The sequence below is a fragment of the Anguilla rostrata genome, chromosome 4 (genome assembly GCF_018555375.3).
Source record: "Anguilla rostrata isolate EN2019 chromosome 4, ASM1855537v3, whole genome shotgun sequence".
Lineage (NCBI taxonomy): Eukaryota > Metazoa > Chordata > Actinopteri > Anguilliformes > Anguillidae > Anguilla > Anguilla rostrata.
The window spans coordinates 12,579,451-12,602,104 of record NC_057936.1 but is presented as its reverse complement, the minus strand read 5'-3'; the positions used below and the strand labels follow the sequence as shown (position 1 = coordinate 12,602,104).

General features: G+C 44.5%; 1 protein-coding gene across 1 annotated transcript; it reads right to left on the bottom strand.

Moving 5' to 3' along the window:
* Positions 1-103: 103 nt before the first annotated feature.
* On the bottom strand, positions 104-22,349 carry espnla (espin like a). The gene is made up of 10 exons (XM_064330733.1): positions 22,056-22,349; positions 20,943-21,133; positions 17,152-17,338; positions 14,355-14,537; positions 14,075-14,206; positions 5,343-5,495; positions 5,106-5,229; positions 4,441-4,559; positions 4,125-4,295; positions 104-2,262 (listed from the first exon to the last, which is right to left on the bottom strand). The coding sequence occupies exons 1-10, from the start codon at positions 22,347-22,349 to the stop codon at positions 769-771; spliced, it is 3,048 nt and encodes a 1,015-aa protein (XP_064186803.1). The 3' UTR covers positions 104-768.
* Between the last annotated feature and the right edge of the window lie 305 nt (positions 22,350-22,654).

Sequence of the window (22,654 nt, the reverse complement as noted above, 5' to 3'; positions counted from 1 at the left end):
TGACGGCTCACGGGGGAGATGTGCGATGGTTCCTGGAAGAGACAGCTAGGGGCATCTTGCCGAAAGTGAAGACTGACTCAACCAAATATTACCAGATTAAACGTCATAACGTTATAATCAGATCGGATGACTGGCAGCATGACACAACATTAAAAAGCAGCAGTAAAGCAATCTGTGCCTAAAACATTGCTCAGTATATTGGATAAAAGTAAGTCTCTGCACATTAAATTTAAGACAGAACATAGGCCTTAGAGGACTGCTGCTCGACTGAAAGTATATTTACAATACCTTCAATCTAGCAGCAATTTATTGCAGGGGTGGCACAGCTTACCACCCACTTTAAGATAAAAGCAGTAACTGAAATGTGTTTTACAATTTTGTGCACTTTTACTTTCAAAATACCATAATAATTGCTGTTTATGCAAATAACATACAAATTCTTAATTACATTCAGGGGATTCAGTTATCCCTTAATATGTCTTTAAAATCATTTGGTCTGGTTAATTGCTGACATGTAATATGTAAAATAAATATAAGGTTTCAAAATTAACATAGGCAATATTAAGGTTTTTACATAATTATTATTTAAATTGAATGCAAGTCTATCAAGGACAATGATAATTCCATTCAGAATTTTCTCAAAACACAAAGGAATGTTGCACACACTCATACCTAAACTGTATTTACACCACCAGGCACCACCAAAGCGCAGCTGGCGGCAAACTACATACAAGCCATACAAAAAAAAATCAAATAGAAAAGGAAAAACTACTCTTCGAAATCAAAAATTTCTGCCTCTTTTTCTTTCCAGAAAGAAAAACTGCGATCAATGTATCTGCAAATTTCTTCATTGCTGAAGCTGGAGATGTCTATACCACTCTGTAACTCTTCATCGGGGGTAGGAGTCTGAACAATTACTTTGGGTACCGGTCTTATATCTGGTGGAGAAGGCTCCCCAGGGTCTGGCGGAGGTTGGGTCTGACTGTTCCCAAAGAACTTCAATTTTGTGTCCTCAAAGCCATCCTTCCACTCCCTCTTCCCGGCCTCAATGTCCTGGAGGACAGCTTTATGGAAATCCCGGACCGTTTCCCAGGTAAAGCGGCCCACGTGGTCGAAAACCTCAAAGCAGAGAAGGTGCCTCATCTTCCTTTCATCTGGTGTCAGGTCGAGCTCCAGGATGTGGAAGTAGCCCAGCATGAAGAGGTCAAGGGTCAGGCTGTCGTAATCCATAGTTGCCCCATCCACACGAGGTAAGAACTGCTCTGGAGAGTAAGTGACCTGCTGGCGGTTCAGGCGGCGGAGCTGCCTCGAGGGCACGCTGGAGATCATGTTCCTCCAGTTTCCCATCATTCTGTTGATGGCGCTTCTTTGCTTGAAGAAGTGGCTCAAGGAGCCATTCGCCATGGTCCTCTTGGTGGACTCGGCCTGTGTTGCCTCGCTGCTACTGGGCTTCTCAGCCGTTTCTTGCCCATCCAAGCTCTGTTTCCTTTCGGCATCTTTGCCTTTCACGGTCAAAGCGTAGGCCGTTTTCTTCCAATGACCCAAGAACAAGACAACGATGCGCTCTTTGCGCAAGCTGGTGGTTTCGATGACTTCAGTAGTCGCTTCGTAGCAGCCTATGCGCAAGTCACTGTTTTGATTAACCTCAACGGTTTGGTCACCGTCTTCAGGGGATGCTGCCATCCTGTCATTAGCAGGCACCTCCTGCACATATGACACGAGCGAGGCGTCGCTGGCTTCCTCCGACGAGAACGAATTCTGACGCTCGAAGTTAGACTTCAAATTCCGCACCGAAACCCCAAATTGCTGGATCTCGTTTTCGATTTTCTCTCTTCTCCCTCTCGAGGAAGTCTGCCTTTCTGGCACCTGGGAGAAGACAGACACGAGTTCAGTGTTCGGCATCTTGCAGTAGGGATGGTCGGACAGGTTAGCCGTGAGAAGGGACATGCTCTTCACAATCCCAGAGATGCGATTGCACCACACCGGCAGAGGGACTTGGCCGTCGGTGTTGGGCTTCCTGGACTGCGTGTTGGCGGTGATATTGACGATGGGGGCCGGGAGGATGGTCCTCAGCTCTTCGGCAAGGCGGGCTAGTTCCAGCTCGTAGCCTTCAGACTGCTTCTGCATGGAGACATTCTCAATTTGCTTCTCCAGGTAGATGAGATCATTCTCCGTCAGGAGCTCCCCCAAAGGACCAAGGATGGCATTGTGAACGTGCGAGTATCTCCAACTGTCCATCTTGACATATTTGTTCCCATTGTCCTGGTTGTAAAAGAAATTGAAAGCAATTTTTATTTGATATTGATATTTATTTGACATTTCAATGATATAAATCATGATATTGCCGTCAGAACTGCTCCTAGTTATGTACGATTACTTGTATCAAATGATAAAACTCAGTGACAGCAGTATATACTGTGCCACAGATGACTTGATAAGATGACATATGAATGTTCTATGTTGCTAGCACTACAACGAGAGGTAGTGTAAGTGGTTGCAGACATCATCAGTTAACATTTAATTCAAAACAGTTGTTTATAGCATTTTTCCCAAAAAGACCACCATCAAAAATTATTGTGGTCAATTTAAAAAGGCCCCCAGTGGAAATGTTCTTTGATAGTTTTGTTCTCAAGTGGTGTATTATTATGCAATGGATGGCTTTTGCTTACAGTTATTTTAACAAGAAGCATGTGATTAGCACTCAGATTCTATCCTATCTATTCTATCACAAGTTTTATTTCCTTTTATTTCTCTAAAATAAACTGCTATATTATGTTTTGAGTTTATGTTTTCAGCAAAAATTGATACCATTCTTTCCTTTTTTTAAATAACTGTGACATTCTTCTACTTCATATATTGCTTTTGCCTGCATCAGCTAATCGTAAATGAAAGTAGAAGTGCCTGGCTTGTGAGACCAGTGTAAACATGAGCATTTAAGCTCATGACCTCTCATTATCTTCACTTTAATGCATAATCACACACAGGACATTCTAGTGCATATAATCTTAAACAGCATTAACTGAACATGCTGTATTTGCATTCCAAAGAAGAATAGAGCCATTCCTGTTAGGAATAATAAAAGCACTGTCAAATGTGGAAGGGAAAAGACTGCATTAATTTGCCTAAATAAAACACAGCTTTCCATTGGCACATATGGCTGTGACTTACTTTAATGACCATGGTCATTGCTTAGGCTGAACAGTTGCACATACAAACTGCACCTGTTTACTTAACTCTGAAATAAGGCCACAATTATGGGAATTTTCATTAAATGCCAGTAACACAAGCAGGATGTGGGAAATTTGTGACAAGTCATAGAAATAACCACAATTAAGGGACAGTCATAAAATATACACTTATTGCAGTTCTTATGGCAAAACAAACATTTAAGCTTTTGAGCTACTGATAGTTTTTGACCATTCAAAAAGCTTTAACTAGTCAGCACAGCACAACTCATTAGCTGAATCTGGCTTTGCTTTCTATGTTAGTTTTGGACACCAAACACTGCAGAGGTGGCTAAGTGTTGCTACTAAGGAAAAACAGTTTTCTGCAGCTAAAGGTTACTGTAAATGCAGCCAGTTAGTTGTGAGACCTCTTGGTCCGACATTTCTATACTTAATTATGTTTTTCAATAGGGCCCAGGAGAGAACCAAAGTCATTGGGCTGGCAGGCCTTATGGTAAATTCAGAGTATGGAGAATGCACAGATGGATCACATTAAAGCACGAATACCTATCAATGGAGCTGGTAACAGAAATGGTGGCCAGTACAATTGATCACTGACTTGGCAGCAGGTTGGTAACAACACAATTTCAGGAATGAAGGTCAATAAATGGCAGTAAACCTTAAGAAAATGAAATTAAACTTACTAAATATTACTTTGTCACATTTTCCACTAGAATTTTTACGAGTTCTTCAGCATTTCCTTGATTGGTTACCAAATGGCAGTCAATGGCAGCCAAGCTGTAAACTTGCTATTGAGTAACCATAAACAGTGAAGAAAACTGACTGTCAGATCTGAGCATTTGAGACAATATAAAAGATATTCATGCGTATATCTTTGTGACTTGATGGTGTCACGGCCCACTGAAGGGTTGACTGGAACATCCGGGTTCTTCGGTGTACCTTCCTCCTCTGGTTCTCCTCGTCCTGCAGCCGAGCCTGCAGCTGGCGCACCATGACCTGCCGTTTCCACTCTGCTATGGGCCGGCCCTTCTCATCGTGGGTGGGCACCAGGTAGTCGATGTCGCTGAGGTTCGCCTCCTCCGTGGGTAGCACCACCATCCTGTCTGCTCTCTGAACAAGATAAATAAAAATAAAAAGCACATTATCTTCTGCCACCACCATATAAGTATATCATTTCTATGAACAGATAATTTGCTGCCCTTTAATTCACACACAAAATCTCTAAAGAGCAAATTCCAGGAATGAAGATGCTTACGTTTTTCCCAGTGAAGACTGCTGTGATCCCTGCTTGTTTCAAAGACTTGAAGGACTTAATTTCACTGAAGAGGTTTTTCTCTCCCCCTGCAATCTTGGTCAACTTCACAGAATGCAAGGCTGTAATATTTATTAGAACAAAGGTAATTATTTTTACACTTTCAATTAATAAAGAACATTTAATGATACATAATGTAATACTGATGAATGAATTACTACCTCAACAAATAAAAATCAAATTATATAATGCTATGTTATACAAATAAAACTACTACTACTACCACTACAACTAATACTACTACTACTACTATTATTCCTAATAATAATAATAATAACTTTATTTGTAGTGACCTTTTCGTTTGTGCACAAAACAATTTAGTGAAAATAAGAATACAATTCAGAAATAAAACACAAGAAAGACAAACCAGTGGGGCCCTGAAATAATCTGACAAATCTGACAAATTAATCATGAAATTCAGAGCCCTAGCCATGACCGCCCTTTCCCTTATTGTTTCATATTATTGTTTCACTGGCCGGGACAATGAGGGGGGTCTTTGTTGAGGATTTAAGGAAGCACAATGAGGCGTATGAGTTTGGCAATGTATTCCAGGGTCAGAGCAAGCCTTACCTGTAAAGCGATTAACGAAAAAATCTATTAACAAGTACCTTTGTTATTCCCGCTAGAGGAGGCCATGACAGTGCTGACGGTTGAAGTCTTGGGTGGAGCCAGCGAGGGGTGTACGGGTGTTGTGGGAGGGTTGCTTAGCAGGAGCGTTGCCTCAGTCACTGCCTGGAGGGGGACACAATCACTGACGTCGGACCCCAAACACGGAAGAGCTAGAGAACAGCTGGAGGAAAAGCCTTCAGGTTCATGCGGCCAAATACGCAAACCCCAGTGGTCACCTTCCCACTCTCTATCGTGATACTGCTGCAGGAGTCAGTGCAAGGCTCGGTCAGGCGACGGTAGTAATCCGTGGAACCGGGTTGCCAGGATACCTCTCTTTGCTTTCCTTCGTCAGTGTCAGTCTCTGCGAGGGACCTATCGGCTGCAGAGGGCTGGAACAAAGAACAGAGAAAACCCATTACATCTATGGCTCTCAGGAAGAAACCGGTCAAACAGAGGGCTTGATCCCCTAAACACCAGGGCTCAATTAACTTATAGAAAGCTGTAAGTGATGTAATAAGACAACGGAGAACACTGAAGGTACAGGCAATATTTCTACATCTCAGAACAACAAGAGGTACAGTATGGAAACACTTAGATCCTTTAATGAAGACACGTAATGCCCTAATGGACTCCACGTAGAATGCATATGAAATCTGGCCCTTCAAGGAAACCAGTAAAAAAAAAAAAAGCAACATCAAAGAAATCTGTGACACGTTGCAGGATACTGCTGCGCTCTGTGTCTGTGAGGTGGTCTCAGTTTCCTTTAACACGGGACTTTGATGTCTAACCGTACGAAATATGTCGTGACACAGTTCTGGTAGTGGAGGAACCTTCCCAGAAGTTGTGTAATACATAAACAGGCAAACAAGAAGAAACACCCTCTTTTCTGAAAAAGCCTCTCTTAGCGGTCACTGGCCTCTCGGTGCCATTGCATCTGCTCTTCGGTGTTTAATTAAAGCCAGCGGCTCAGGAGCATCTGGATTTAATCAGCGCCTCCATAATCACACAATTGGTACTTCGCGGGACCGCTGCAGCGCTTCCAGGCCCGTCACACAAAAAAAAAAAAAAACCGATGCTAACCTGCCGGTCCTGCAGGGGGCGCCCATGAGCAAAGAGACGCACAGGCACCAGAGAGCGTGACCTTTCAGCGAATCGTCCCAAACAAGCAATCAGTTTAAAAGGCCATGCTGGAAGCAGGAAGTAGGCATGTCAGGACACAGAAAAGAGACGCGAAGATGAGACTAACCATTCCAGAATTACTTTCGGAGAACGCTTCTCGACTTACACTGACAAGGCAAGGCAAGTAAGTAAAATGCGGTAATCTGATCAGACGTCAGAGACAGCATCCGCCAAAAACTGTAGTGATCTGCTGCACGGCGTGCCATTTATTCTTTCAGAACTGCTTAAGAGTCCCAATACTAGCGATGAGTTGAAACAGCTTGGTACATATTGAGAACATTTACATCAGCAAACATGAATTTTGTGAAAGACACAGAAATTACCTTCAGCTTTAGTATAAGTGTGCAATTTCAGAGGAAGGTCAAGGAGAAAACCGGTGGCTGAGTCCTATTAGAATCAGCACTGGCAGTGGAAAATAGTCAATTAATGCTGATCTGATTCTGAGTCAGCCTTTTCAAACTGACCTGTACTGACCACTGAAATTTTAATTGAGTTTAAAACTGAATTGAATTATACCATCCATTACATTCTTCTGAAACAAGATTCCTTCGCCATATCACGTCAGTTTCGTCCTTCCTGGTCCCATTTTGACTTCCACCAAAAAAACCGGTAATCTCTAGATTTTTGGATTGCGCTTTCTTAACTAGTGGCCTATGTCTCTCTTCCATCCAGTCTTATAACTCAAAAAAGCTCCTGTGCTTGTTAGGTGTAGTATGCCAGTTCCATCTGTCCTCCAAATGACTGCAAATATTCCACACTGAGCACAAAAACATGGGCTAATCGTCAAGACAAAAAAGGAAAACAAATGAGCAAAATCACATAAAGAATACACGTATCAGTAAGTCCATCTTATTGTATGATTCACTAGCTGACCCATCATCTGTTTTCTTGTCCACAAGTAGTTCTCAGCAGCAGTCCAGTGAGCTAAGCAACCAACACTCCTTTCCATGAGAAAACAGGCATTGAATTAACACGGCAGCACCACCTCATTTATACTGATGAGCTCTCGCATCATTGCGAAGTGCTCCGGAGAAGCCACGCCCACCACACACATCAACAGGTGTCAATCTGGGCTAGCGCTGTACCCGCTACTGTTCTGTAACAATGACACCTGAGTGTTGAGGACAATGGTACACAAAACATGACTGCTCATGTATGACAGTGCCTGTGTATGCAATATTCATAATGTACGTAATGCACGGGCCGTATAGTATTAAAATGACATATTCTTACATTTAACTGCACACATTCCACTAATTAAAAAAAGGTCTTACAGCACATTTAATTATACGTCAAGAAAAAATAATCTCCACAGAAACATCAATATCAAGGGCAAAAAAAGTTTTTTTTGCATCATTTTGGAGAAAACAAAAAGCTACTTACAATTTTCAACAGCACTATTCAGCTGGGAGTTGACTCTGAAGAAGATGACACAACCTACATGTAAAGCTCACCATCCTCAACATCCCAGTCAGTGGCCAAAGCCCAAGCACCAGCAGGCAATAAACAATAAGCTCCAATTTGAGAATGCCGTAAATAATTAAGAGGGTGGATTGGATGGCCAGTAATAGCAGGAAGAGACCAATGACAACCTATGTGCAGGAAGAAATGGCGTATCAGGGAAGGCCTGACAAACCAGATAGAAAGCAGACATTGTATCCTATTTGCTTCAGTGCTTTTCCATTCTTTGGTATCGAGCTAAGCGTTGGGCCTAAGGTGACAGAGATTTTGCCCTGCCGTCCACCTGTAATCATGAGGCATACAGGCCGGGCATGAAGGCAGAAATTTATCCATCCAGCGAAGCACCACTGGCCCAACAAAAGGAGAGGGAATGCTGCTGGCTCAACTACAATAAGTGAACCGATTTCCCGCCTTGACCAGGCATACGCGGCTTCAACGTGGACCCGTCAAGCTGTCACGCTGGCCGATGCCCTTCTGTTCTGACGATACACCGTAGCTCCTGAATCCTGCCCATCATTTTCTAAGGACTCAGGTAGCACACTCCAATGTTGTGATAGATTGCGTTTGCCTAACCAGCATGTGACTTCAGTCGCCTTCTGGAAAGACTATCCTCACCCATTCACCTTCCAAAAGCAAACTGTGCCAAGCTCCAAAGTCAGAACAATACTTTTGCACCGAAAGTATAAACAGGACAAAAGAGCAGATTGTCAGAGGTCTAACCAGAGGGCTCCATCTGTCCAGATGTACTTTAGTTAATGATCTTATTGTAAATGTCTTATTCTCTGTGGTGCTTAGATGGCAATACGATATCCACGCCACTGAATGCAACCTCATTGTTATTTTCATTGTGACAGTTGTTTTTTCAGGAGTGGCAACACCATGAGAAGACATTACACTATTACCATGAGACCTTGTCAAACAAGGTCCAGAGATCCAAGGTCCAAGGTCCAGAGTGCACCCTGCTGTTTGGGAAACATAAGCCTGTGGCTGAATGGACTGTGACCACTGACTTCCTTTTCCAAGAGCAGAACCTGACACACAGATTTATTGCTGAATTAAAATTTCTATGCATTAGCTTTAGCCAAATGGCATATAAAATATCAGTTGCATTCTAAATGGCTGGCTCACCACATGCAATGTGGTTTCAGGTGAATGTAAACTTGTGACTTCAATTTTGGTATGCAGTCAGTAATGGAACATAGACATTTTAAAGGAAGGTTTTCATACAGTACATCATGCACAATGCTCAGCACATTCATCTGCACCGAGCAAATTCACCAGTCTTCTGACTCAATAAGCATACTTTCCTCTGGAACTACAGATTTCACAGATGTGAAAGCTGGGCTAAGTGACAAATACCAAATGGAAACAAATATGTCACATGATTTACCCACCATATTGTGTTCAGTGAAAATGTCTGCTCCTTACACCTTGAGGCTATTACTGTAAAAAGTAACAATTTTAATCAAAAGAAGTCTACTATATTTATATCCATTAAATATATACCATAGTACCACATAACTAACTGTACTATGCACGTACTATGTATTTACAAACAGGGTTTGCCTGCCTTCCTGTCTTCATTTATTTTCTTAAGAACTCTTTCTCTAATAAATATACCGATTGTTCCACAATGCAAATGTAATTTATAATTGTTCTCAGTCAGACTCATGCCATTTTTTGTTTCACGGTAATTTCCTTCCTACTCCAGTCCAGTCCTGTCCTGTCCAGGGGCCTGTATCATGAAGCAGGTTTACTGAGTTAGCTGGATAACTGTACCCAGAACAGCTCTTTTTACTTCATTCCATGTTCCAGATTTGGTAGGGTTCTGGGTTTTTCTTAGTGCATTTATCCAGTTAACTCAGTAATCCTGCTTCTTGATTAATCCAGGCCCCAGATTACAAGTAATTTACCAAGTGTTAATCAATCTAAAAGTTTAATGTAAATGACTGCAGTTTTCAACCTGACCTTTAGTACCCTCTAGTGGTTATACCAATACACTAGTTCATGTTGTTGCACAAAATATTTTTCATCCATCCATCCATCCATTATCTATACTCGCTTATCCCGGTCAGGGTCACGGGGGGTGCTGGAGCCTATCCCAGCATGCACTGGGTGGGAGGCAGGAACACACCCTGGACAAGTCGCCAATCTATTGCAGGGCACAGGATATTTTCCTTCTTCCCTTCAGAACTATTATTTAGTTTCTGCATTGTTCATTTAATCGTGTTTTAGAACCCCTTCCAAATGGAAAGTTAAAACAGAATTAAGTCATTTTTCCATAGGCTCTTAGTGGTACTACTGGGACATTTCAGGAGGAATATGGACATAAACCACGGGCAATAAATCTATGAGGGCCCCCAAAAGTCTCTCGCAGCTCTCACATATTTGAATCCTGCTTTGTGAATGACCAGTGGGAGTCATAGATGCACGCTCCACAGTAAACCGCCCGCAAAAAAAAAAGCCTGTTTATTTGATTGCAGCTGTCTTTCCCAGAAAGGCAAGCGCACTTCCAACGGCTGACTGCCCCGCACCATTGTGACCTCTCCGGGATCAAACACGAGGAGTGGACTAGCACGCAACGCGCTGGCAGCTCTCCCACGCAATCCATTAAAGGCCACATGAGGAAATGAGAAGATCTGACCGACACACAAGAAAGGAATTAACACAGACATCAGGCAGTGCAGCTTGCAGATGAAAGTCAGGAAGGGAAGCGTAATTAACGCACATGTACACTGCTTCCATCAGATATATTTTAGAAAGCAAATGACTCCCAAAGGAAAGAATGTTTAGCGTTACTGTAAGTGAGTTTTGTGCAGGACCAATCCGGAATTCGGTTTGAAGTTTTAAGTCAGACATACCAAAGAGCACTGCGAAACCGACAGGGCTATAACTTTATTTAGTGTGCTGTTGACCAGGACAGCTGCAGACAAAAGCCGGCATACAGGGCTGCAGTGTGGCTCATGCAGGTAGCCTTTCTGAACAAAGACTGAGCCCTGTAGTCATCGCTAATTTGAGTCTATGTCATTCGTCTGCAGCGGTGGAGCACAGCTGGCTTCAAGTGGCATTCAACTTGTGTAGAGTGGGCTTAAGTCAGCCAGGGTTCCTTCGGTTCCTACAGTAAAGTGGTACCTACTGTAGCTGGACAGCTACAGACACACCCCTCCTCCTATTGGCTCCACGTGTCTCTGTGTCATCACTGGCTCAACGGTAGGTATACTGGAGCCACAGTGCGTGATGCTGAAGCAAGAACAACATACTGCAGTACAGCTCTCAGCTCCTAATGAGAGGGCAAAACCAGCCCCTATGTCATTTATCACACAGGCAAATGACCAATAGAAAGAGATTAAAACAACATCACCCCATCTCACGGTGGTTGATTGACATGCCTCCTCTATGAGGACCTGGAAAAAAACATGACACACCAATCAAACGCTCACCTGGAGACTAAACCTGCTTCTTGACGAGATTGAATTGCCAGGTTCCGAGCTTCAAACGGCAAAATTGTGAGGGGTGGGGGAAGGGGGGGGGGGACGAAGCCCTGAAACCAAAGCTAGCGGATCCCATGACCACCCGAATCCCTGGGTGCTGTGTGCCGCGCCTGGAGGAGTAACCGATAGCCCCCTCCTCGCGCCGGGGGAGGCCGACCCGCGGCACCCGACTCCGGCCCGGCGGCGCTAATTAGCCCCTTTGTTCGCGGACGATTATTTTGAAGGCGGCACCGGGGCCAAGCCTCGCTGCCTTTCCATCAGCCTCTCAGCACGAGTATATGAGCGTCGCTGCCACACTAATTTATTCATGGCCTACTCACGGGGAGCTTCGGTTACCGTGGCCGCGCGCAAGTTGCCAGCGGGGTGCAAAACACGGTCACCGGGTGATGTCACCGTCACGGGTGGGTTGAGAAACAGCGGCGAAGCACGGGGGGGGTCAGCGATTTTGAGCACTGTGCGGGGCCCTTTCCGGAAATCTCGCTTTGACCCTCTCGATCAAAGGGGTTTGTTCGCGGGCCACAGTTCACTCTCACGGTTTCAGTAAACTGAAGTGGATTTAATACAGCCTGCTCAGGTTGGCTGAAAAAACTGCACGTGGGGCTGCTGGGTAGCTTAACCTGTCAATGCACTGTTCTAATGCACGGATGGGTCCCGTAGTGCAGGATACAATCCCATCCATCGCTATCTAGTGACCCCCGTTTGCCAATCAAAAACAAGTGGCCTGCCTCATTTATTAAGACCAAAACTTTTTAGCACAAGCAAAACTACACAAAGGATTGGTGCAAAACAAATACCGTGACCATTCATTGGTCCAGTTTCTGGTTTTGTGTGCACGCTAAACTACAATGATTTGCCCACAAAAGAAGCACACACATCTGTACTGACGCTCCAGTAACCTGAGGTACCTAAACCAAACAGAAAAGCAATGCATTGCACTGGCTGGTGAGAGGTTTACACCCTTTAACACTCTGGCAGTGGGGAGCCCAAAGCCCTGTTAATGCACAAAAATATCACAGTGTCAAAATGGTGAAGTTCAGGTGGAAACTCACAGACCTGACACCTGAGAGCCTGCAGTGTGAAAGCCCATTCCATTGCCTGATTCAATCTAATTTAGCATGATTTAGCCATGCATTAAAAAGCAACCGGGGAAAAAAAAAACCCGGTAATCCTTCCTTCATTCTGGAGAGTGGAAGGAAAGAGTGGAAAGAGAGTGGCAAGCGTGCGGCAAACACGCTGTCGGCCCTAAAATATTCATCACCCAAACCAAAGGGACATCTTACTTACCTTCCTGCTCCGCCTGCCACGGCAGGAAACACAAAGGTGTTAATCTCGGAATCTTCCACAGGCCACTGAGACCTCCTCCCGAACTAATGCGGCCTATCGCCACTCTCTCTGGGTTCCTTCCGTAGCGACTGAGCCTCTGTGCGATCAGGGACAATTTAATTGGAAGAGAGACAGTCCACTCAGTCACCACGTTGGCAAAGCCACTAGTGTTTATTATGGGATGCGGAAAGACCAGGGACGGCATTCACTGCGCGGTAGCCAATGAGGAGGTTCGCAGAAAGTGGCAGGAAAAAATCCTGTTTTATCAAAGGGGCAGTTTTACATTTTTTAAAATTTATACCACAAATCAGGGTGTGATCCACAAAACTACTTTGTGTCCAGAACTCTAGATTATTATACATCACACCATGTAAAACAGGTTATTCTTTGCGGTCCCTCTCATGACATGACTCCATAGCCGACTTTGCACCGAATACTGATGAAGCCTCCCTCAGCCCAGAAACTACAGATACAGATCAGAAACCTTTCCCTTGAACACCAAATTAAAAGCATGTTGAGGCGCTACACGCATACCGAGGAAGACTTGACTGCTGAAATATGTCCGTGCGTGCTAATCAATAAATTCAAAAATCTTTTGAACAATGCAGGTCCTGTCCTTTTCATGAATAAATATGCATGAAAATGAAGATCCAGCCCCCACTCAAGCAGTATTTTTCAGGGAAGTAGAGCAGGTTTCTGCTTTTATAATACAGGGCTACTCATGCCATCTTAATCTCAACACGAAGCAGGAAAAACTTATTTATACTCACCACATAAATATCTGGCAACTGTATCACTTTGAAACCTGGCAGCCCAGAGTTTACTTTGTCGGTACGGCTCCATGAAATATTATCATATTGCTCCTGTTCTTGGGCTCCCAATTAAATATGTGCTGCTTAAATCTTGCTGCTAACTGAAGAAACATTACATGGACTTGGACCAGCATACTTTAGTGATCTTATTTATTTGTGTCACACAAGGACAGAATGTAAAATCTCATTGTGACCACAACGAAAAGCTAAAAACTATTGGCTTTCAGGTGCAAAACTGAGACGGAGTCAGCTGTCATCAGACCTATTTCTTAATGAGCAATGAATATTCTGTAATGTTACAACCGAAGCCAGTCCAGTTGTAGGTTGTGGAGTGCACCAAGTGTTGCTTCTGTAACTCTATCGCTGTTACACACACATTATCCTAGCAGTTGACAGTAACAGCATCCTACAAGTAAAGAGCATGTACGTGCATGTTAAATAGGGCTCGGACAATATGAACGCATCTCCCACATTTTAGAGCTTGATCAATCTATTTCATTATCTGTGATCTACTGTAACTTCCGTAATTAATGCCATAATTAACTGGCCACTCCCAAATAACACAAGTTTCCAAAAGCAATGTCTACTGTTTTCTATGAGGTACCTCACATTCAAGCAGTTGTCTGTTTCAAGAATGAGAGAAACCAACAGGAAAACAATATTTTCACAAATTCAGATTCAGATGTAAAAAAGCCGCCTTACGCATTGTTCCACGGCCCGGATGTAGTCCGCACAGTCATAGTGCCCGTTGTATTCAGCTAGGTCTGCCGCTGTGAACCCATCTCTGTCACGCTTGGCGGGGTCAACTCGATTCCTCAACAGAATTCGGCAACACTGGGGGAAGAAGGGGTCAAGGGTCATCATGTGCATAAAATTATAAAACGTCATCAAATTTGTCTATGCACAGAGAAGATTTTAAATATTTTTGGTTTAGAATACAAGGCGCAGGTCAGCACCCCTGCAAATTAAATCCACCCCTTACCTCAAGCTCCCCATTTTCTGCAGCATCATGAAGCGGAGTGCCACCCCAGTCGTCCTCAATGACCTTTGCCCCCAAGTGTAGCAACCGCTCCAGGATGTGGTAGTGCCCTCCACTGGCAGCGAAGTGCAGTGCAGTTGCTCCCTCGTTGTCCTGGCACGACAGGCTCATGTCTGTGAAGGAGGCCTACAAGAGGAAAGAGCCTTGTGATTTCTGTGAACTTGGAAAAGAAAGAAAGAATTTGTATATAAAAAATTGTTTTGGACCGATGTACAAAATGTTATTGAGAAAAAAGATTAAACTTCATGGTAATAATATAATTATTATTTCAGAAAAGATTGAGCTCATTTAATCCAATTATTGATTATCATGAGGAAATTCCACATCCACAAAAATAAATGGTCAGACTCCAGACTGGACTAAAAAATATGTGTTTAGAAACCCTAGAATGTCGCCCCTTTGGAAGTACAGGTATGTTTATTTATCAATTTAAAAACAAATTTAATAGGAGACAAAAAGTCATTGTATATGCTATACTACAATCACTTGAGCCATTGTTTGAGGCTCACTGCTCATGTGCACACTATAAATAATGTTCATCCGTTATTTTCAAATTATCCAATGCTTAACCATTTTCAGCTTAAGGTATTTCTAGCTCACAGCCAAGATTAAAAGATAAAACAGCAATTTTTCAACATCCTTTTCTGAACTTTTTTGAATAATAACAAAATGTGAAGTCATGTGGATAGTTAACCAGACATCAGGTTGGAAACCTTAACCTGAGGAAGGCTGTTTGTGCAAGGCGAATAAAACAACTTAAGACACTATAACATGGTCAATATTACCTAGGATAGATGGGAAACGTGTATTTGCCCATGTATGTGGGTTTTCTGTACTTTCAGCCCTCAAAACGTGGCGTTAGTGTCAACCCGACCTCGTCACCAGCACAGGTATTTGAAAGCACAGTGACACAAGCAAGCCTGAAAAAGGACCTCTGGCAAGATAATGAATGATAATAATAAGCACCCGTCACACATCATGCGTCAGCACTGACAGCTGAGCTAATGCTAGCAGGCAAACAATCCTAATAGCTATGTTTCATCCCAGATTAAATTTACAGCCATCAAGGTAAACTGAACTCGAGTAGGCAATCTATTGGCGTCAAGCGTTCAGAAATCCAGTAAGAGGAATTGCTGTGCTTCATTTCATTCTTCAGTGCATTCCTAATTATCAAACCGAATTGACTGCTTGTATGATTAATGAGCTCCCTTCTCTTGAGATGCCCGGGGGGTATCTGAGGTATACTGAGACACTCAGGACAGGGTAGGTCAAAAACAAAACTGCTCCGAATAAAACAATGGCTCATCTGTTTGCTCAAAAATAGGTTACGGGATGGGAAAACCTTTCTTTTCTTTTTTTTTACATGAAAGTCAGATATCCTGTAAACACAGTACATGGGTAGTTAATGAGGACATTCCATGTACTCAGAGAGCCATTGTGATGTCATCAGGTCTGTTTAAAAGATACTCCTGATTAAGTTCAATTGTATGATCAGCAGCATTTGATAAACCAAGCTGTGATGTCATGTCTATACTCAGATTGATCACAATCAACTTGACTGAACTGAAATATATTTTCACGCATGGTGAACAGATGCTAGTTTCCAACACGTAATCAAGGTAATGTGCAAAGAAATGACTACAAGAGATAAAAGAAGAAAAGCAGACGAATTCTGATTCAAATTCAAAGGTATAACTATTTGGCCCGCAACTACCTGAGTCAAAGAAATGATTGAAGTAAGTAAGAATGCTATTTTCACAAGTGCTGTACAACAAACAAACCAAAAAACATTCTAGTCATTGTATTCTGCGATTTACAAAGCTTTGCTATTAAATAGGGCAAATAGCAGTTTTATAATAGCTTTTGCTCACGTTGTTTGCCATAAAAATACACTTGGTTTGTGAATTTCAATAGATTTATTCCCACGGGTGATGTAACAACATGATGTCACAATGCATTCCGATCAAGATCACATTCGATCACATTTGTGTTCCGCACAGCAGGATCACTTACACCAAGAAACATTCTATCCTGATCGGTATCTTTTCTCTAGGGACAGTTGGCCAGGATCGAATGACAGACGCACAAGGGAACTGAACAGAACCAAATGCTTCTGATGCAAGCAATCCTGATTAAAAGCAGTATAGTTGGTGACAACGGTAGTGTAAACACATCAACAGGGATTAGGCGGTGATTGGGCGGCGCAATAGGGGGTGTGTCAATGAAAAACATTTGGCCCTATGCAGGATTGTTGTTGCAATCTGCTTTTGCTTACTCAAACCATCTTTTAATTTCTAGACCATATTTTAATTTGAATGCTGTTACTAATGTGCAGATATAAACAGTAAGCTCCCAATCTTAAGCTAGGGTGCCTAACAGGGTAACAGAGTCAGGCTTGGTATAAATTTTTTGGGTTTATTCTGTTGCATACATATGAGCACTTCTACTGTGCAACCGTGCTACGTGGACATAGAATGACTCACTGCCATGGAGCAGTTGGCTGCAGAGCATCACAACTGTATCAGCAAAACTTAACTGAAGTGGAGAATATGGACTGCGTCAGTTAAAGTCCAAAACCAAACCAAACTTCGACAGAACTTCCACCACACCCACAAGTAATTGATCCTTCTTAAACCAGCCTGGCTTACAACTGCACTTTTATGAATGCTCCAGTTCATATTTGGCATGTTACCATATCCAAAATTTTAACTTGCAGGGCTGTGCGTTACGTCGCCCTCACCAGCCAGACCACCAGGTCATGGTGGCCCCTGTGCGCTGCGGCGTGCAGGCCGGTCATCCCGTCGTGGGCCCTCAGGTGCACGTCCGCCCCGCAGTCCTTCACCAGGTACTCCACCACGTGCAGGTGGCCCTCCTGGCAGGCCAGGTAGAGCGGAGTGGCGCCCGTGCTAGTCCGCCGATTCACACACCTGGAGGAGACGCCACACAGAAATGTCCCAATCAGAGGTGGAAAATCCAGGTCCTGAATGTAAAAGTCCTCCCTAGTATTTTGCTCCATTAGCACAATTCATCAGCCAGGAGGTAGAACTAATTAGGGATATCAGCTGGCTGACTTTATGGGTAGAAAAAACACATGGACCTTCCACCTCTGGTCCCAACAATAATACCACAAGTCATAACCCTGCGGAGAGACAACTGAAATGCTTCTTATGTAACAAACATAACCAAGTCTAAAACTACCCCAGCTCTAATGGGTCTGTTTCCTTAAAGGTTATCACATCATGGTGTGCATACTCAAAACTCAGTTGCAGGAGATACAGTATGAAAGCTGGATAACTGCTTCAGAGGAGATTTGGCAACCCTTATGTTACAGCAATCAGGTAGAACTAATCAAGAAATCCCATTTAGTGTTTTTCACAGATCTTTCCCGGGCTGGTGTCATTTCCTCATCAGTTGTTCTTTTTTCCGGAGCAGATCAGCATGTTTAGGCTGCTCTTGATGACCATGGGGTGAACTGCCACTTCACGCTCTTAAACCTATTAATAAATCTTGGTTGTATTCGTCACACTGGTTTATTTTAAGTTTGGGTAGTGCTGTGATCCTGCAGCTCCTTTGTCTCCTCTGTAAAACACACCCCCTTCCCGCATTCAGTCAGTCCGTACCCAGATACCCAATCTGCCTCATTACTTTAGACACTGCCACTGAATCTCCACTCGGGTGAAAGCAGAGCCCTCTCTGCTTTGTTTTACCATCTCAGCCAGCCTCATGTACGAAACGGTGAAGAACTGAAACAGCTTCAGTCACAACAGAGCGGTAACTAGCCATCTGTGAACTAACAGGGCTACACCGTCACTCTTTTGTCATTTTAGCTGAGTCACTGTCCAGAGCTACTTGCAAAATGCACACAAAAAGGTTAGACAAAGACCAGAAATAATACTCATTCTCACAAGCGAGAGTATGTGTCACTACATAACCTTACAGCATAAGGTTAAGACCCAGGTGTTTTAGTGCAGTGACAGCAAAAGCAGCCCTGACCTTTCCATGGGGTCACTGTCCACGTTGTAGCACCGGACGTCTACACATATCATGAGAAAGCAGACAGTATAAGAACACAGGTATACAGACTGAACAGATAATTACAGCGACAAAGAAGGGCCATTCATACATCCTAAGCACCGGGCGTCAGATGTCAGGCTATGAGTGGGACATGGATTAGTATGACAGAGGCAGGGTGGGTCCAAGAGTCTGACAGCAGTGCCACACTCCACTCAACCTCCACTCATCTATTATAGACAAGACAACCTGTTAATGGAGTACGTTTATCAAAGATGCAGGTCCTTTTGCCCACAATGGAATTGTGGTGGATTTCACCTGGAAAGGTGGGCTGACAACGTGACCCCTCAACCATTTTAGGCTTTTTAATTTTGGATTTATCCAGTTATTTCCATCAGGTGGGCTGTCTCAGATAATCATTCCTTCTCTGAAAATGTCTCTGAAAAAAGTATATGCACAGAGAAAGAGGACTGAAACACCAGCCATTGATAAATGGCCACATTTATATGCACTGGGGCAAAGTTCTGCTTTCTGATTGCTTTTGGAATGGAGAAAGCTGCATTCATTTTATTCTCAGAGAGCAGGCTGGTGGGTCCGTGTGGGTGGCATTTTCTATCCTTGAAACAGAGCCACGCAAACCAAAGACGCTAACTCCAATATCCAACCCAGATTTTTACAGCTAAAATAGATCCATGGAAAATGACTAAGTAATGCGCTATAATCACACATAAGCCAAAAACACAGCACTGTCAGCCACTTTGCCTTGCAGCCATCCCCTACGTCATGCACAAGCTAAACATGGCCTCTTTGGGAGATCTATAACGAAAACAAAGTTGCAGCTGGCAAAGGCGTCGCTAAGCCAGAAAGGAGAAAGCGAGCACTGTGAGGGTGACACCGTATGGTAGGAGGTTTGGCCCTTTGTCCGAGGTCCAAAAACAAGACTCTGACCCCTAGTCACCATTAAACATCCAGAGGAGGTAGCTTCATTATGGTTAAATATCTCTTAGTATCTTCGATCTGGCCTCCTCCTCTACAGTTTAAGAATTGATACATTAGAACGCATGTTACTCCCTTCAAGTATACTAAAACATTTGGTATGCATAATTCCAAATTAAACATTTTTGCCTTTGGGCTTACTATGATTGCACAATGAGTGAAGTACACAAGAAAAGCTAGTGAAATACGTCACTTGCACTCACAACAGCAAACAGCTGAACGTCCTCTGACCGTGAGCACCACTGTCCCACTTACTCCATGTAACCCAAGCGAGTGGCCCACTTCTGTCGCCATGGTAGCCCCATGGCCTAAGCATGCAGCCCTGACCAGCACGTGAGCGCCAGCCCTGTCATCGCCCAGGCTAAAAACAGCCCTGTGGGTCGCCTGGCTCAACAAGGGCTGGCTCAGCATGGATGCAGGCCAAACAGGCAGTCACATTATAATGCTCTATTGCTAACAGCTGCGAGGAGACAAAATAAATAGGACCTTCGTAGGACATTGTGGGCTTTTATTGTTGTAGCCTAGGCACTCATTCTCAAGCATAAATGACTAGATGCAGAACCGGACACATTTCCAAAGAGTCGCAGATATAAAGGAGGTTGTTTGCAACCAGGCGACCAGCCCCTAAGTCCATTAACACACTGCCTCTTGCTGTTTTGGTAAGCTTGCCAACATGAAGCTACTATAAGTAAAAATGCCTATGTCATTTAAGGTGACCCACAGTACCCCAAAATGTATTTTGTAACAACTGTTAGAATACGTGCCCCAGAGTGGTAGCTTTGGGGCGTGCAGCCCCCCCCCCCCCCCCCCCCCCTTGGGGTCATGCAAGGGAGCTTGCGAGCAGCACAGAAACCCAACCCGCACAGCGCACGCGTCCTGTCAAAAGAGTGTGTGTGATGGCATCCATCAGGGAGGTAGAAGAGCTTCACGCCTCACAGATAACAGCCACTTCATTGTTTATCTCCAGCAATAAACAGAATGGAAAAAGCCTGAGGGTGGCGGGTAGTCGTCTTTCACAAATCAGTTGAAGTTCAATTTAAACTCAATTAGCCATGGGGTTAACAAAGGGTAACCGGAGCTACTTCGACCAGGAATGAATATTCATGAGGCATTAATGTTATTGCTAAAACATTTCTCGCAGAAGTACAAAAAAAGGAGTTATGTTTGCACTCTTCCTTTCATTAAAATGAATGGCCACGTATTCCATTATATAAAGGAAGCCAATTAAACTCCAAGTCCAGGAAAATAACTGCAGTATAATAAAAATGAAATTAAAACAAACATAACACACCACCGGTGGTAAAGTTCACTCCCACACAGAGAAATAGTGGCTTGTTTGACCTAAAATATCCAGCTGTGTTTCCTTTATGTGTCACAAAAATTCCCATGATTCAAAGGCAAGTGAATATTTTGCAGGAAGAAATGTTTAGTATTATAATGAATAATGCTGTAAACACAAGATATACACAGCAGGTACACACTGATGTACCTGTGTGTGCGTGTGTGTGGAGTGAGCACTCCTACCCAGGGGCCTCCTGAATTAGCAGCTTCAGGCACGTGAGGTCACCCTTCGCCGTAGCGTAGTGGGCGGGTAGCGCCCCGCAGTCCGTCTCCTCTTCGGCCCCGCCCGCAGCAGACAGCAGCCACTGAAGCGCGTCCGCGCAGCCGAAGCGAGCGGCCAGGTGGAGCGCGGTGGCCCCCGTGTTGTCCCGGTCCTGAAGGGCGCGAAGAGGCGTGCGCGGTCACGCAAGGACGCAAGCGAAGAAAGGAAACAAATGCGGCATCGCATTTACCAACCATCTCTCCCATCTCGCATACACGGCAGTCACATATTGTACCGGACAACGAAATCGAAATCGTGCTGTTTGTTCAGCTTGCAAAACAGCCCTGGAGGGCAGCTTTTTTATTTTTTATTTTCACAGACCGCAGAAAATACGAACGCAGCCATTCAATATCTCGCGAATTGATCTTACACTGAATGATTACAACACAGGCTAAATCAATGCAGGTGTTGTTGAAACGTTTCTAAGGACACCATCAGCCCCGTAATGTTATCACATTTGTTATTGAGATCGACGAACCGCGCTTTAACGTGAAGCACATGTCAGCAAACGATGCTGCTGATTGCTGAGGTTAAAGGAACTGGCTTTAATTAAAATTGTTAAGAGCTTATTTTCAAACTAAGGATGGTAAAACCTCCCCTGGTTTCAACTAAACAGTCTTTTCGGTAATAGGAAAATGGGCCATCTGCAACTGATATACAGTCAACATGGATTGCTTGACACAGCATAGTCCAGAATGCACTTTCCCTGTATTCCGGAGTACCTACAGTATACCTTTCACTTGTTTGGTCTTAGTAAGGTATATACATTAGGATCCACATGCATGATTAATGGCAACCGTGTGTCCCACTGTCATTTAGATACTAAGCTGCTATCCACTGGTTGCATGGTTTATCTACTTAAAATATCAATCATGAGCCAGCCTAAGCAATGAAATCACTGGCTTCCAAGTTATTCACCTCTTAACTGCATGTCAGCGAGACTTTCCACTACACACCCATTTGAATACGTAATACCCCCTCCCACCCCAAAGCCCCAATCAGACCCCTCCCCTGCCCCACCTCCTCCGCCTCACCTTAGCGCTACAGCCCCCGTATTCCACCAGCCACTGCAGTTCCCTCGTGTGCCCCATGGCGGCCGCGTCGTGGGCCGGGGTCGCCCCGCTGCGAGCCGTCGCGTTTCCGGGAAGCCCCGCCTCGCCCACCAGGAAGCGCAGGCAGTCCAGGCGGCCGCAGCGGGCGGCGTGGTGCACCGGCGTGGCCCCCTGGGCGTCGGCGATGTCGGGACCCAGGCCTCCGGCGGACGCCAGCCCCCTGAGGGCCGGGAGGTCCCCGTCACGCGCCACCTGGATGGCACGGTGCAGCACCATCGTCCCGTTTGAGCCTCTCTGAGTCAGCTCCGCCCGAGACGGGCAGGTGACACCCCCCCCCCCCCTCCGCCCCTCCCCTACCCGGTCAGAAAGCAGACACCCCGGCGGCCGGCCAGCTCGGCCCCGAGGGAGACGACAGGCAGGTCAGGCCCCGTGAGCAATAAAGGTAATGAGAGGAACCGGGAGGCGCAAAGCACGACGCTCACGTGCGCCGCGGCCCCACTGCCTTCTGGGTAACATGCAGAGGCGCACCCTGCAGGCACTCAGCAGGAGACGGGAGAGGACACGGAAATTAAAGTAACAGG